This window comes from Gallus gallus, chromosome 7 (assembly GCF_016699485.2).
Source record: "Gallus gallus isolate bGalGal1 chromosome 7, bGalGal1.mat.broiler.GRCg7b, whole genome shotgun sequence".
NCBI lineage: Eukaryota > Metazoa > Chordata > Aves > Galliformes > Phasianidae > Gallus > Gallus gallus.
In genome coordinates, this window is record NC_052538.1 from 721722 (window position 1) to 738474 (window position 16753).

The 16753-nt window shown below is 37.4% G+C and overlaps 1 protein-coding gene across 23 annotated transcripts in view; it reads right to left on the minus strand.

Moving 5' to 3' along the window:
* The window catches only part of COL3A1 (collagen type III alpha 1 chain), a 133977-nt gene that overhangs the window by 50516 nt on the left and 66708 nt on the right, over positions 1-16753 (minus strand). For 18 of the 23 annotated variants that reach the window (XM_046943515.1, XM_046943514.1, XM_046943507.1 and 15 more), the window contains 4 exons: positions 11575-11684; positions 9426-9557; positions 2620-2804; positions 218-322 (listed from right to left, as the gene is read on the minus strand). In XM_046943515.1, the coding sequence (XP_046799471.1) occupies positions 218-242 (25 nt within the window). In that variant the 5' untranslated portion in view covers positions 243-322; positions 2620-2804; positions 9426-9557; positions 11575-11684. Of the gene's footprint in view, positions 1-217; positions 323-2619; positions 2805-2949; positions 3053-9425; positions 9558-11574; positions 11685-12588; positions 12667-16753 lie in introns of those variants that run through there. The other 5 variants (XM_046943518.1, XM_046943516.1, XM_015289138.3 and 2 more) reach the window with 4 other exon arrangements.

Here is a 16753-nt window from a genome sequence, read left to right on the forward strand (position 1 = left end):
CCATATACGCGCAGATAGTGCACGCTGTGTGCGAGATGTATGGATGTGAGAAAAGGAATCCAGCCGTAACCTCCCAGGGGCAAAGTATTTTTCATGCAAATCAGCAGTCACTGGGTACAGCCCAAACACAATTTTTAATTCTTAGTGTTTCCCATTTGAAATGAAAGGTGAGTGCCTTAGGTGACCCCACAAACTGAGAAATCTCAGCTCTGCATACCTAGGAATTTTTGCTGAGGAGCCATCAGAGTCAGTGAAGGGGGGGGGACCAAAAATTGCAACACTTCTGTTACAGCGCTTTTCTCACGTCAGGATTTAGTGTGACCTAGGGAGAAATGTCACATTATATAAAATAATTAAAAAATATTATTCAGAGGCACTGATTTCACAAACTAATACTTCCAAAATAATTCAGCTTGATGATATTATTACTGTATTTGGAAGGAATGCAGAACAAATACCATCTTTTTCTTTACTGTCTGCTCCTCAAACAGGAGGACATAGCTGAAAATAAATCCTGAGACTACTATTTTTATTAGCCTCATTTCTTTCTTTCTTCTATATAACACTTCACTGAGAATAAGAAGGTTCATAATGTAGAAAGCTATTTTCCAAATCAGAAGCCTTAAACAGATTTTATTACAAATATAGTTTCATTCAGAATGTAGCTTTAATTAAAAGTTTGGGGGACTCCACAGTAAATGCAGAAAGCTATGTCAATGTGTACCTCTGATAAATCAGCCATCAAATTAATTACTACTCTCAGTTAATTTACTCCAGCTGGTTAACTGCAGGAGTGCTCACTCATTTACTCTTAAGTATCGCTACGATTACAATTAGCCAGGGAACTGTCTCTTGTCAATAATGCATTTATGCATTGTATCCCAAGATCCCCAAAATCCTAATCCCAAAAATGGATCAATGTTTCTGTATGCATTAAAAAAAAAATCGAAGCATCTTGAGGTTATCTTTTAATCTGATAGGTATTAGGTCTTCCTTCAAAACCTATTTATCTGAAATATATTTGCACTTTAATGGAAAAGTTCTCTTCTGCCTGAGTCACTTAGGGCGAAGCAGGCAGAAACAAGTATGAAGAGGTCTTAAATAACTTAATGCCACTTTCAACATGTGCAAAGGGTCTCTTCTGTGCTTACACACTCATAAGGCATGAATGGCTCCATGTATTTCAAAAGTATTACGCACAGCTTTTTTTTTTAAATGAATTAAGTACTTTCAAATTGACAATTTTGTCTGTGTTAGGATGGCAGAGTTATTTTACACAGCTTTAGGTTTTCAGATGAGTATCCTACTACTTCATAGGTTAGGTTATTTGGCTTATCAATTTCAAGTAGCTGCAATGAACAAACAGGTAACCACCTGCTCTTGAGCTACTCTAGCTGGGAAGTTAAAATGCTTCAAATCTTTATGCATATGCCTGTAAGCTGTAAGCTTTCTCTTATTTTCAAGTTAAGCTCAGGACACAACTCAGAACCACAGTATCTAGTAATAACTGGACTGATTTGTTTGGTGCCCTTCAGTGGAGATGTATAACAGGACCAGCCCATAGGAGCATCCGATGTCCAAACAGCATCTGATAGCTTTTCTGCACAGGTTATCAGAACTTTTATTCAGTGACTAAACTGCCTACCTGTGTAACTGCTTGCTGTAGTTCCCTGCCCCTGCAGCAAAATGGCTTTTATCTTTGTGGAATATGGCATAAAGAATGGGTCAACTGTAGCTTGTACATGGCTAAGGGTACAGACTAAAATATTAAATCAAAACTGTACTGGAATCAGGGCAAACTTGAATCTAGGCTCAAAATGCTTTGTATTTGCCTATCTCTATGAGGTTCATTGAACCCAGACATTGGATTCAAACCCTTCTCAGCCATGCAATGATAGTTAAACTGAATTAACTATTGCTTAAAATTGTACTCAGATCAATTTTCTACTGGCACTTTGTATTAACCCTTACATGTCTGTCACAGTAATTATTTAATGTACATGGAATTTCATGATTATTATGTGGTTAAGTATTCACACTGAAATAGCCAAAGAAAAATGCAAGAAATTGACCGTGGTCTTTGACTTAAAGCCACTTTCATATAGAATTCTATGAATTTTTCTGCCCATTTGACCACACCAAATATTTCCTTACAGTTCCTGAATTTATCCTTTTAAAAAATTGAGGACAGCCTAGATTGTTCACTTTCTACATTAAAATACACCCCATCTAGACTATGAAGCCAGATTTTTCATGACATGCTATTTCTGATAGGCACTGTGGAATCAATCTTCATGCTTCAATTCATACAAAAATTAATTGTGAGGTTCCCAAACAGAAAAATAGCCAGTATCATTTGATGATTACACCCCATAAAAAAAAAAAAAAATTACCTATGGGACTTATCCTCCTTGAGTTCCGTGGTTTCTTTATTGTGTCTCAGTAATGAGTGGCAATGATCAGCTTCACTGCAGTTTCTCATTAATGCTAGCTTCAAGTAACAGTGGTTGTAGACTCAATCTTATATTACTACTGTATAACTATAAGGCAATTGCCTTTAATTGCCATGAGTCAATTCCTTTTGATAGGGCATTCACAATTCTGTTTGATTTTAATTACCTGGACTGAACAGACAGTGCTACAGCTTGCCTTGAGTATTCATGGGCACTTTCTGAACAGAGGCTTCCTTTTCACTTCCATTTTGCAGAAGAGAAAACCCAGTTATCTTGATTTTTGAGTCTTGGAGGCAGTGTAGGAGTATTTACTGAGCAGTTCTCTTCCTCAGGAATGTAAAGTCTCAGCATCTGGATTAAAATGGAAAAAGGTACTCATATCATAATCAGAACATTCACATTTAGAGAGAATCTGGAACACTTATTTGTTATTGAAGATATTTTCTCTTTACTGTGGATAACATGGAAGACACGTAGATCAAAACTATTGACAAACCTCAGCTTCAGATGATTTTGGAGTATTCATGCTGCTCCTGTAATTTGAAATTACTCATGTATGTTTGAGTCTTCTGGTCAGTGACATTCTGCCTCAGAATGACAAATAAGAGATGCACTTTTCTGTATTTATCAGGTGATTCTGGGTCCACCTACATGAAAGATTACTCCTTAAGCAAATGATCTAAGCATCTCAAAGTTCCCAAAGTAAAACAGGCTTTCTCTTGTTCTCAAGCATTTAATGTGAACTGTAAGTCTTCAATTTTTGTCACTGGAATTACCCCTAAATCAGAAACAAGAAATATGGTTTTGTTTGGTGAAGACTTTAATGACAGTAGAGAATTGTGGAATTTAAAAAGGGGTGTATGACTTCACAGAAATAAGAAGCTGGAAGCAGTGCAAATAACGACCAAAGGCAAAAGCAAGCAAAAATGAAAATGAGACTTCGTTTAGGGAAGTTCCCTCAAATGCCACATCACCAAAATCTGGGTTAAGGTCTTCAAAGTTTCCTTAATGGACTGTTTTTTTCCTTGGATTGCACTCTTAGTGTACAAACACACACTGCTGAGATACATCTATCACACTGCTTTCTCTTCTAGGCCACTTTTTAGAAACAGTTCGTCTATAGGAAAAGCTTTAATGTAAAGCCAAAAAACAAATAAACTCCCTAGTACTTTAATAATTCCTCCTTATGTGCTACAACTAATGCAAACTACAGCCAAAGCACTGATGACTTATAGAACAATCACAGGAATTGAGGTAGTCTCCCATCTTTCCATTTCACTGAAATTATTTCCTAAGACAATGGGAAATAAGCTTTTGAGATGAGCCTCTTCTTAACATGCTTGTGCTTTCAGCTTTGCACGGCTTCAACTGTTTTCACAAATGAAAATTCTTTTTTTTTTGCAAAAGTCCTTTGCAGATTAAATAAAATTCTTCTTCTGAGTCATGTTAGGAACTAACTGTGTTACAGCACAGCTGTAAAGGCTCTTAAAGTAGAGCCAACATTATGACTGCACTAGGGTGAAGCAGACAGCACCCACAGCATTTTCTCTTCACGGCAGGAGGAATGCAAGCCAAAAGAGGTTAATGACCTTTGGGTGTACCGAATGCTGGGGAATTCAAGATCTGTGGCCAGGGCGTGGTTTTTGTACTGAACACACACCTACTTTTGTCGCCAATGATGAAATCTATTAATTTAGAACACTGGCACTTTGCCTTGGAAAAGATGCTCCTCCTTTTTACTGAGGTGTCAGACTTTGCAAGGAATCCTTTCTTTTTATCTCTAACTCAGATTTCCAACGTACAACTGAAAAAAACCAACAGACCTTCGCTTTTGTTAAAGAAATAGCATAATTCCATCCACTTAAGAAAATACTTAATAGAACTTCTGGGTAAGACTTTATGTCAGGACAGCACCATGCAAAGGCTTTTGCACTCTATATATTTTAGCTGTTAGATGAGCACCAAAAGTACAGAAAAATGGCAGAAAATATATAAATAACTAAGAATAAATTTGCTTGTGAGTTGGTGAGCTATATTTAATTTTACATGACTGCAAAAATTCTGTTTTCCTGTATCTTCAAGTAACATAAAAGAAATCTGTCAAGTTTGTCGAGAGAGCATCTTGAGATCACACTAACATACACAATAGGTAATCCCTGCAGCACAGAATTTGTGCAGGAAGCAGGGGTGCACCAGGTAAGACCAATGGTGCTGTTGGCTCTGCTGCCTTAACTCAAAGCTCTGCAGTTCCAGGCAGTACATGGAGTTCCCAGCAGTGCTCTAGTGTGCTGCGCTTTATCTGTTTGTTCCCATGGGACCTCAGCACAGAAAGGTTCCAGATTTTAGGTTTCAGGACTAGCAATCCTGCACACTTTGTGAACTTTTTTTTTCCATCTTCTAAACAAAAAAGAACAACAACTGTAATATACAGCAGGAATTATTTCAAATTACTGTTTCACATTTTTCTGTTCACTGATTTACTGTTTTTCTAATGAGAGAATAAATATTCTTGTTTGAGTTAAAAGAATAACAGAAGGCTGTCCATACTCATATGACTCATCATTTGGAAAAAAAATGAAAAGAACACAGGACTAAGTGTTTTAACTCTTGATCTGTTTGTAATTAACATGGCTCAAAGCAGAAGAAATTAGTGAGGAAAAAATTTTCTTTAGAAAGATCTATGCAAAATGAAGGAAAATGAAGACGTGTGAGTAGGTCAAGAGAATGTAGCAATACAAGATTCTTCCACGAGTAATGAAATCCTGGTCTCCAAAATGAAAAAAAAAAAAAGAAAATTAACTGATTAAAAAAATAATAATAATGAAATTCTGGTCTTCAGAAGCAGCACTGGACTAGTTTTCCCTGACTGCATGAGATGGGTATGATGTTTTCTTCTGGACCAGAAGTGCTCCACGTGTCAAAAGAGCACATGGGTTTCCAAGAACAGAGAGGCAGCGGTCAGCTGCTTCTCTGAGCAGAATGGGAGATGACCAGCCCTGCTGCTGCTGGGTGGCCTGAAAGCTGGCTTCTCACATCTGTTAGATGGGATCTCTTCTGATCCATGACCTCTCGTTACATGCATTTCTCTCTTATTAACTCTAACATATTCTCATAGAGCCCATGATGCTACTGAAAAGTGGCAAAAATTAGGAATTAAATTGTGCACTGTCATGCACAGAAGAACTCCTATACTATTGATCTGAACCTCTTTCATGATTAAGCTCTCTATGGGCTTGCAGGTTCTTGTCTTAATATCACAGAATAGAAAATCCTATATTTTATACTCAGACACGTGAAGGGTAGAAACGTATCAAATCAATATTGATAACAACTCTTTGGACAAACCTGGGAAAGTTTTTTTTAGAAAATCTGAGTAAAAAGATGCCACAAAACCACCCCCAAGTGATAACAGCAAAGTTGTGGTGGACTCTCCTAAGGAAGCTAAGTAGTTAGAAATCATCAAGAAAACAGAATGAAAATACCACACAAGCATTCTTTTCCTTCCTCACGAACTCTGTGGCACAAATCATAATAATAGTGGTGTGATTCCAACAAACACTGAATTCCATTTTTTTTGTACTAGAGCACCTCCTTTTGCGTCAGCCCATCCAAATTTCCAGCCTGCCCATAAGCACATCCTCATCGCCTGACTGTAATGTAACATAGACTTTCCATGCAGTGGGGACTTCTCTTTACACAGGCACCTGTATGTTCTTAAGACATACTTTTCTGTCTCCCCTACTGACCCAAAGACCCATGCTTATATATACATATTGTAAATACATATTGTAAATTTTGTAAATTTAATGCATTTACAAAATCTATACTTCATAAGTGACTGCCACAGCTTTATTTTCCAATAGTAGCAATAGAGCCATAATTATACTGCCTTGACCCAGGCTTGGGTTGCTATCAGGCAGTCCTGTTACATTTGTGACAAGAAAACCCTTTTTTCCCAGACGCGCTACCACATGAAATGTAAATTTACTGCCTGCCCAAACGACTGTATGTTAACCACTCTGTGAATACAAAAATTGATATTCTCTTTCAAGATTCATATACCCATTGTGTCTTAAATAAGAATTTTTCTGTCTAAAATAAGAAATTTTCTAAAATATTCAAAAATAAGAAATTTTTCTGTATCCTTTCCTAATGTGTCGTGGAAAAGTAGAAATAAATATCATAGAAAAAAATATACATTACTAGTAGAACAATATAATATTTTTGAGGTGAAAAACCGTCTTACTCCATAATATTAAGAATGGGTTCTTCTCAGCAGATCATTTTGCATACACATTGAAAAACTCAAAAAAAGTGCCTACTTCCATAGCTTGTATCAATGTTTCAAGGTATAGAACATTTCTTTTCAAATGGCAGAAAACTGAATAGACTGATAAGGCTATACTGAAAAACAAGTCTATAAGGCTAGTACTGTGATTGCAAAAGCCATTTTGAGAGTAAAGAAATAGAATGCCTTGAAACAAAAACATACCTAATCCCATCTTCCCAGCCCCAGCTGTCCTCCCCACCCTCAAAGGGATGTTCCACTAAACTCCTGATAGAGATCAGTTAAGTTCCTGGATCCACAGTACTTAAATAATCTTGCTTAGTGAAAATTAAAATAAGTAGGAGCAGAAAAAAATCTCGATAGATGCCACCAAGATATAGTGGATATTTAGTGTTTAGATTAGAGATCAGGTCTGGGTCATTCTTCTTTGATGGTAAACAGATACTCATTTTTGCAGCTTCTGTGTCTTGAGTCAACCTTGTAGACATTGCAGGAGATAAGAGTTTTAACTGCAAAGAAATTCCTCATTTAGGAATATTCAAGTCTGCCTCTCCAGAGAAACTGTGCATCTCCTTGGCATGCAAAGAGTGCTGATCCCCAGCCATTCTCCTCTTCTCTTTCCTTGTTCCCCTGGTTGTCCTTGTTCCCAAAGCCATTCCAAGCACACAGCTGTCTGGAATTTATGAAACAAATGGACACGTACAAAGGACTAAAAATCTGACCTGCTGTTAGGAAAATCTAGGGTTCTTTGCACAACAGAGAATTAAGCTTGTTTCCATTCCCAGCACTTCTGGTCCTGTTTTTGATTTAGAAATTGCACTTCCTAATTTAAAAGGGTCAAGAGGTCAGTGTTGTTATTGTACTATCTTTCCCATAAGCTGCCTTACTGTCTCTTTTTATGTCTTGTCACTGTGAACAAAATCACTGCATGCTGTTATGTTTTCCAGCTCTCAAGATCACTCATGACCACTAACAACTGCTCAGAAACTAGAAAAAATATTTTCTTTTGGAAGCTTAATGAAATTTCAGAGTGAAGAACAGTTTCATATGCCATCTCTGCATCTCTGAGAACTTTATCAAAGTGTCATCTTGGCATTAGGCAAATGGCAAACTGTAACATGAAGAAAACAGAACACTTTCTAAAAATATAAAACAATGATACGAGAAGAAACACAGAATCATAGAATGGCGTAGGTTGAAAGTAACATCAAGGATCATCAAATTCCAAGCCCACTGCCACAGGCAAGGTTGCCAACCGCTAGATCGTGGGCTAAATCAGGTTGCCCAGGGTCCCATCCAACCTGGTTTTGAACACTTCCAGTGATGGGGCATCCACAACCTCACTGAACAGCTTGTTTCAGCCATCCTCTCAGTGAAAAACTTTCCCCTGACACCTAATCTAAATCTTCCTTCACTTTAAAACTTCCCCCTTGTCCTACCACTATCTGTTTAAAAAAGTTGATGTCTCTCCTTTTTACATTCTCCCTTGAAATACTGGAAGGATGTAATGAGGCCTCCCTGCAGCCATCTCTTCCACAACACTGAACAAGCCCAGCTCGTTCAGCCTGCCTTCATATGAGAGGTGCACCACTCCTCTCATCATCTTCGTGACCCTCCTCTGGACCTTCTTCAAAAATCCCACATCTTTCCTCAACTGGGGGCCCCAGACCTGGGTACAGTATTCCAGATGGGGCCTCATAAGGGCAGAGATAGACTACCTCCACCCTGTATCTTCTGACCGCCTCTCTTCTGATGCAGCCCAGGACACCATTGACTTTCTGGGCTGCAAGCGCACACTGCTGGCTCATGTTAAGTTTTTGATCTACAAAGACCCCTAAATCCTTCTCAGTGGGGCTACTCTCAAGGAGTTCTCTAAGTCTGTATACATATCAGGGATCACCCTGACCCAAGTGCAAAACCTTGCACTTGGCTTTGTTGAACCTCATTAAGTTCACATGGCCCACCTTTCAAGTTTACCTTCAAGGTCTCTCTGGATGGCATACTTTCCTTCTGCTGCACCAATTGCACCACTCAGCTTGGTATCATTAATCCTGGTACTGATCTACTCCTGTTTTTACTGAATTAGAATATGTGAAGATTGCCACGTACTTCAATTTTGATCCTCATGAGCCAAGTGCCTTTACCATTATTTCTTAGAAACATCACTGGCATTTCTGTCAAACTCGTATCTTTGGAATCACAGATGTAACACCACCAAGTGAAAAAGGAAATATTTTCAAAGTATTATCCTGCTTATTCATTTATCTTTTAATGATATTCAAATAGCACAGATCACCACATTCAGGACACCTGTATTTTTGGTTGGACTTCTGAAGATGGAAATCACATTTCTTAACTACAGACACAAGTAGAAAACTCTACCGAGGAAAGTTGTAGTTAATATCATTGTAAGAACAGTAACAACCTCTAAAAATTTGCATGAGTGCAATTGACAAACAGCTGTCCTGCTAGTGATATTTATGTTTTAAGCTAAATCAGGCACTAAAATATAAAATCTATCAAAAAAAAAAAGGAGTTTTGACTGATTGGTTAAACAGTCTTCAATACAGACAGTAATGCTTTTTTTTTTTTGGTCTCATGAATGCTCTTCTCAGAGCAATCTCTTCCCATTTTCATGACTCCAGGTCACTTGCCTAAAGGAGACAAAAAATAAATGAACTTGCCTGGTGGTTTCTTTGGAGCTGGGTTGTTTTTTTTTTAGCTAGGATGACTTCAGGATGATGCTTTATGGTTGTCTCCTGCAGATATATGCATGCACATCTGCCTGAGTGAAACAGCGATTTCAGAGAACACCGCTATATAAAACGAGAACACCATAGGTTATTCACCAGGAAGAAAACGCTGACAGAAATATTTATTTGTTCTATGCGACGAAACAAAATAAAAGATCATTTCACTTCCAGCAGCCTTGCAGCTTTCTCTTGCACACCCCTCAGAATGCACAGTGAGGTGGCCCAGCACTGGGAGTGATGTCAGACCTGCCAAGGGCTATGGCACAGATGCATCTAGAAAGCTTGATGGAAAAAAGGAAAAGGTAAATTTACTGTGTATTGCAACAGGTTGTCACAATGCCACTGAAATAAGAACTTTGAATAAGTTTGTAATTCAAATTAAGTGGTTAATTAAATTAAATGACGTGTTATCACATTACTGCATTTACTGTCATTAAAACTTAATGATGAAGAAAGATCACAACAAAGTTTATAAACTTCTGCTAGGATTGATATTGGCTACTCTCAATGTTAGATCTGCCCCGACTTTTCACGCTGGCAGCTGTCCATGGGACAAGGACCCAACTCCAGAACACTGCAAAGGTCACGCACCTTGACAGTCAACTGCCAGTGCACACACTGCCAAGAAACGTCAAGAAAATTGAAGTTGCCTGATAAATTTGGTAGGAATTAAGAACAACTAGCTACACTGCACGGTCTAAAAGCTTGGTGTTGGGGGATGGTACCGTTAAGATACTTTGAATGACAGGATTTCTCATATAAAATAAAATCTCACAGAATTTGCAGTAGTAAAGCCCTAGCATACCTGCCTCTCTGTGCAGGTGACATTGTATCAATAAAACACTGGTTATCATAGTTTGGTTTGCGCTGAGGTAGCTACCAAAACCCCAAAGAACTTGCCATCCAGTGAAACAGCGAACTATATAAAGCTACACATGCTCTGAACATGACTTTTGCAAATCTAGGGCTGTAGTGCACTTGCATTTTTCAACACCCTCTCCACACGCTCATGACGAAGAATAGCATGGACAATCACACTTACTCTGTAGCATAGCGTGTGTACGCATATCAGCCAAGAACTTCCAGCACCATCATTTTAGAAATTGAAGGATTTTTGAATTCTAGTTTATAGTAGCTTTCTAATGAGAACCAATAAACAGTGTTCAAATTGATTTGGTCATATTCATATTCTTTTTTACTAATGTGAACAAAATGCCGCATAGGTAGAAGAACATCATATGTTTTCAAATAAGAGACAACTGGGAAAACTAATCTTTCAGTATCTTTGAAAACATGCAAAGCTGTCAGCAGCAAAACACTTCAACATTCATGAAATATTTTTAACATGGTACTTGTGAAAGTACACAAGAAGTGCAGACAACAGTTTCCATTAGGCAAAGAGTAAAAAATAATTCAAACCATAAAAATTGAGAAATTTTGTCCTTGAATAACTTTTGATGCTATCAACTTAATGATGTGCACTAGTTTTCTTAGTGAATTTGCTAATTTAGAAGACAACGAGGAAGCTAGTTTTAATCTTTTTGGTGTAGAGGTAATGACCCCTCAAAAGAGAAAGATGGCTACAGGACTTCTTAGAAACACTATATCTGACTGAACTTCTGTTGAAGGCTGAGCTACTGGTAGGTTTCAAAATGAAAGAAAATTTTGAAGACATGCTTTTTAGAATAAATTTGTGGAACACCAAAATATATAGACACCCACTGAAGCAAATGTTACCTAACCTTACAGTAGATAAGAGTTATATTTTTACATATATCAAGGTATTTTTAGTGAACTGATTCATGAGAAGAAACTGTAAGTAAACAAGAACATTGTCCTATCTTCTATTTCTGTGAGAAATAGCACATGAATGAAATAATATTCTCTCACTTCAGAAATATTCTTAGGACTTTGCTATGGTAAATGACACAGAAGAGAAATGAGAAGACATTTTGTTCTGCAATTGCTAAATGCAGTACATTATTCCCAATGAGCTGAATAACATGTAAACTAAACCCCTGAATGTGTCAAACACAGTATAAACACCACAGTCCAACCATGTCAGCACAACGAGACTTACCACGTTCCTTATCGTTGAAGCACTTTAGACTTCCCGGAAGTTACACGTACTGTATCTAGGATGGATTAGCCTCCTTGGGAATGCAGGCAAATGCTCACCAAGACAGTGCGCTGCCAAGAAAAAAATAAATAAAACAGATAGCATTAAGATATTGGGAGGCAGAAGTAGGACCCCTATAGGTATTGTCTTATTTCTAGCAGAGGGCATCTGTGTCCACCTCTAAAAGACAAGGCTTCCACCAACCCACCAACATTTAGAAGGAATGCATGCCTGCTGTTTGTACGCATCACATTTTCTGTTCCAGAGCTTCTTGCTATTTCAGCAAAGGAAAGGACCCCACTGCACATCAGTCAGGTTTCAGAAACAGAAAAACCCCAGCACCAAAGCTTTACATAAGCTGCTCAAAGCTGTACCAGCTGAAAGCCAGCGTTCCCAATGCTACATCCCTGTCCCCAAAGAGGGACAGGGCAGGACAACAGCCACCACCAGGCACAAGTTTGACATACAGCGTCAACAAGTCACTGCTTGGCTGACTGCAGTCTCTCAGCTGCCTGGAGGGAATCAAGAGTGAGAAGTTGCCCTTTCTCTTAACCTCTCAGTGTGTGTCACAGTCATCACAGTCTTTTTTTTTTAATTATTTTTTTAAATTTTTTTTACTGCTTAACAATACTGAAAAGCATGTAAATCGGTGCTTCCTTGTGTGCTTCTATTTCACAGTCAGTGTATTTCCAGAACAAACAATTTGCCCCGTAGAGCTTGTATTACTTCTTTTTTGCTTTTCCTTTTCCATCTTCTGAAACAGATCAGAAAACGGAGACCTATGAATCACAGAATGGCTTGGGTTGGAAGTGACCTCAAGGATCATCAAGCTCCAACCGCCCTGCAGCAGGTAGGGCCGCCAACCTCCACATTTAATACTAAACCAAGCTGCCCAAGGCCTCATCCAAACTGGCCTTGTACACCTCCAGGGACAGGGCATCCACAACCAGTGGTCAGCCTGTTCCAGCACCTCACCATTCTCTCTGAAGAACCTTCCCCCTGAAATGATGTTTCAGTAGGAAGGCAGATATCAAAATGAGAGCCACGGAATTTGTGAGTGGAGGAAAACTATGACATCACTATACACCAAAACAATGCAGGAGTGCTAGCACCAGGCCCTGCTGTTCTTGCATCAGCCCTGCCAAAGCCACCGGTACATTTCTGGTGCAGCCTCCGGCTCATGGGGCAAAGCTATGAACAGTAGAGATTTGCTTCAGCATGCTACCATCCAGCACTCATAGAACAGAGCAAGAATCAGATGTTTTGACAAATTAATAAAAGAAACTTAAGATAACTGAATAAAATTAATACAAGGATTCACCAGGATTTTGTTGCAAAGCACACTCTGAAATGAGCTCATCCTGCAACACAAAAGAGTTCATGAGCCTTTAACCTTTGCAGTTCAGTGCATTCACAAATTTAGGGTTATTTTGAACTTGCAGATCAAGTGTCATTTTTAACTTCCTTCAAATAGTACATAAATAATTTATTTTCTTAATGAAAAGTACAATAACATGTTATCTGCAATCTGAGGAGACTAAAATCATTTAATGATTTTAGGGTTTTTTTTTTTTTTTAAGTAGATTTCTTTTCCTGAACTGTCTTTAACTCCTATACCTGAATCCTGAAATATCTTATCTGAAAACTTTTAAGTCCCACCCTGTTCACCCTAATGACACAAAGCAACACTTTCAAAAAATGCTTCTTAGAGGTTTATTAAAAGATTTCTGTATATAGCATATTTTAAAATATTTTTACAAATTTTATTATAAATTGGACTTGATTTTCAAAGGTTTGGCCGTGTCTCATGAGATGACTGCTTCGGATAGCATATTTGGATGTCTGAGTTATTTTCACAGTTGTTAGTTATTCCCCAATTCTCTGTGTACTTTGGGAAGCAGAGGACCTGGGTAGAGCCATAGCTATTCAGCCGAGACTTTAAAAAGCAAAAGAACCACTCATAAAGCCATCAGCCCATTTCTTCAGAAATTCTTCAGCAGAAGAACATTGATATGGATCTGTCTGCTGACCTTCTATCCTCTCATATAAGGAAACATCTTGCTGTTTTTCTGTGTATGATTTTCCTGAAGGACATAAGCTTATGTAAATGCTACTTTAATAGACATCTGTATTTATCTATCTGCCAATATGTATCTATATGCAACATTTCTTCATGAATGTACAAGGAGCAGAAATAATGTGCACAGACACAGGGATCGTTCTAAGCACCTGGGTAAATTGGAATTTTTGATGCTGGCTACGAATTTTGAACTGTTTATTCTTTGTAAGGAGCTGCAGACATTGCACTCACTGATTTCCTGTTTAATGTCTGGGACAGCAGTAATTTGGAGAAACTTCTACATTATGCAATTGGTGGACATAAGTTTACTAGAAAATATTAAATTAATGTTTTGATTAATTACAGAGTGCCTAACTACAGTAAGGGTGAGAACGGTTAGAAATTGGCATCGGGATCGAAATCCTTTGCCTTTTCTTGCTTTGAAAATCCTTCTGACCCTCAGAAGATGCAAAGCAGGGCACTAATTATCAAGGGGAGTGTTTACAAAAGCTGTTACGCATTTCTCAGGAATGTTTGGATTGCAGTCCCTTTATCCCATCCACATCTGCCTTTTCCATTCAAGCTTGAGTTTTACACCTCTGCCCTCTTCACTATCCTTTTTCATTTCTCTCAAGTGTTCCTATTCTATATTTTCTTTTCAGATAACCCAAACAAAAATGTAACTGATTGCTTTTAGGAAAATACCATTACCATGCCATTTCCTGCGACACTTTCAATAAAAAATATCCCTAGTATTTTATAATTAGAAAAATTCTAACTACAATTGTCTAAGCTTTCTTAGCCTATTAAAAAAAACCAAGGAACTAGTTATCTATATTGAATGTTATAATTTAGTTTTTGCTTATACTGAAAGATATGGAAGTATGAATTCGTTTACTCTGCTAAAAAACTTGTTATAAAATCCTGTAATAGTATCTAGACATAATGGTAGCCCTCAGATTTTGGTTTCCTATTTTATCACTTTGGCCTTCCCTAATATCATAAACTGATAATATAGTTGTTATCAAGACCATATTTTTCCACAAAACATTTCACTGTTTTGTGACACAATTTTAGTGTTTAATAATAGTGTTAATTATCAAATATTCTTTAAGTACCCTTATCTAATTTATTGTAAGGCAATTTCCAGGCTTTTTATTCTGTTTTGTTCTCATTAGCTTCTGTGAAATTTATCAAAAGGGCTATTTTTATAAACAACTCCTTCTGTAGTTCTACAGGAGATTCCACTAGCACAATTCTCCATAGAAGTTAATGTCAGAGAAGCAGAGAAGTTCTACAAAAACTCACATAAACAATAAAACATTTCTTCTTTTTATGTAAGAAGCAAAAATATTTTCTTCTTCACCTCCTTATTGTTCCCACATTTTGTTATTGTACACAACACTGTATTTGCTATCTGAATACACATGCACTGACAGAATTTAAATCTACTGAATGCGCAAGTGCCATCAAATCCCCAGGGCAGTCAATAAAATTGTAGACCTCATCAAGATAAACCATATAAGCTTTATAAAGTCCCGTGGAAATTGATACGTATATGGAAAATTTGCTGTGAATTAAGTTGGTAAGTCATGCCTGGAGACACGACTGGTAAGTCATGTTCTGTTTATCTGATACTGAGGCTTCTATGTTTACTTTATATCGATCTGTGTTTACAATGAGTTTCTGGACATCAGATTAGACAGCAGTAAGATCTTTAAAAGTCTGGGAAAAAATGAACACTTCTTATTTCTTGAAAACCCCTAAAATGCCAGCAACTTTCTATATTCTAATGACTACTAAATATATGTTATAAAAACTGTGGGGTAAACAATCTTCAGCTGTTTCAGCTGCTGAACAAAAGAAATCAGTTCAAAGTGAACAACTAATTTCTTAATAGGTTATTATTACTCCTGTCCATTTACTCAGAGCCTGAAAAAATAAATGGCTAGAATTTGTGGTTTGATGTCATAGATTTATGTCTTATCTCAGATATGTGAATATGACATTTTTGTTATTATAACCAATATATTTAAATATCAAATTTGAAGACTACTTTGTTCTTAATTCAGTGGCTCGACACAAACTAATATCTCTCACTTTCTGGGTAAATGTTCTTCAAAGCCAACAAGAAATTCTGATGGAATCTCTCTGTCACATTTCACTTGCTCTCAAGGACACTGTCCTCTCAGGGACAATTCTATGATTCTGTAAAGCAATCAAGTCAGCCTAGAAATTAGCACGAAAAGAGCTTTTGAGAAACTGAATTCAAAATGTAGTTGTTTGAGGAAATACCATAAGTTGCACACATGCAATCACTTCTCTCCTTTACCTATATTTTGGTATAAACATATTTAACACTTAATGTATACTTTAACAGTGAACAGAAACAGTTCAATTCCAAAGCTCTGCATTATATAAAAACATGTACATGTTAGAACTCTTTTTTTTTTTTTCTCTAAGGCTTTTACAGTAAATAAAAAACTGAAATAGAAAATACAAGATATTAATAGTTAGCAACATATGTCCACAGTCCTAGGCAATTATTTTGGCAGATAAGCTCCAGTAAAGAGCAAAGCTCCAGAGGTCCTATGTCCTGAGTCTTGAAGTGAGAAAAAGTTGCTCAGAATCCCCAAACAAAGGTAGTGAACAGTTACAAAGAGAACTAATCTAGGTCGAGTGGGAAATTTGAAAAAAGCAGACCCTGGATCTTCATGCAGATGTTAGTTACATCAAAGCATTTATGTTTCTTCACATCACAGTTCATAGCTTTGTGAGCATAGCAATATAAACCTTGGATCCACATGAATACAGTTAACTAGGAAAGGATGTCTGACTACTGAGAATCCTTAATTCCAAAAGAACTGTGCATAGCACAGCAGGCTACCAGTTGCATAAGAGCACTTGTAGATCTTCTGAGTGTTTCTAACTACCATGCACCCTACTGCATTGACAAAAAGTTTGCCAGAGACTGATTCAATGACAGAATATCATTGTGATTCCACTGATGGGAACAACCTAACCGTAAATCGGTGACAATGCAAAAAGCATCAGACCTTGTACAGGAAGAAAAAAAAAAAA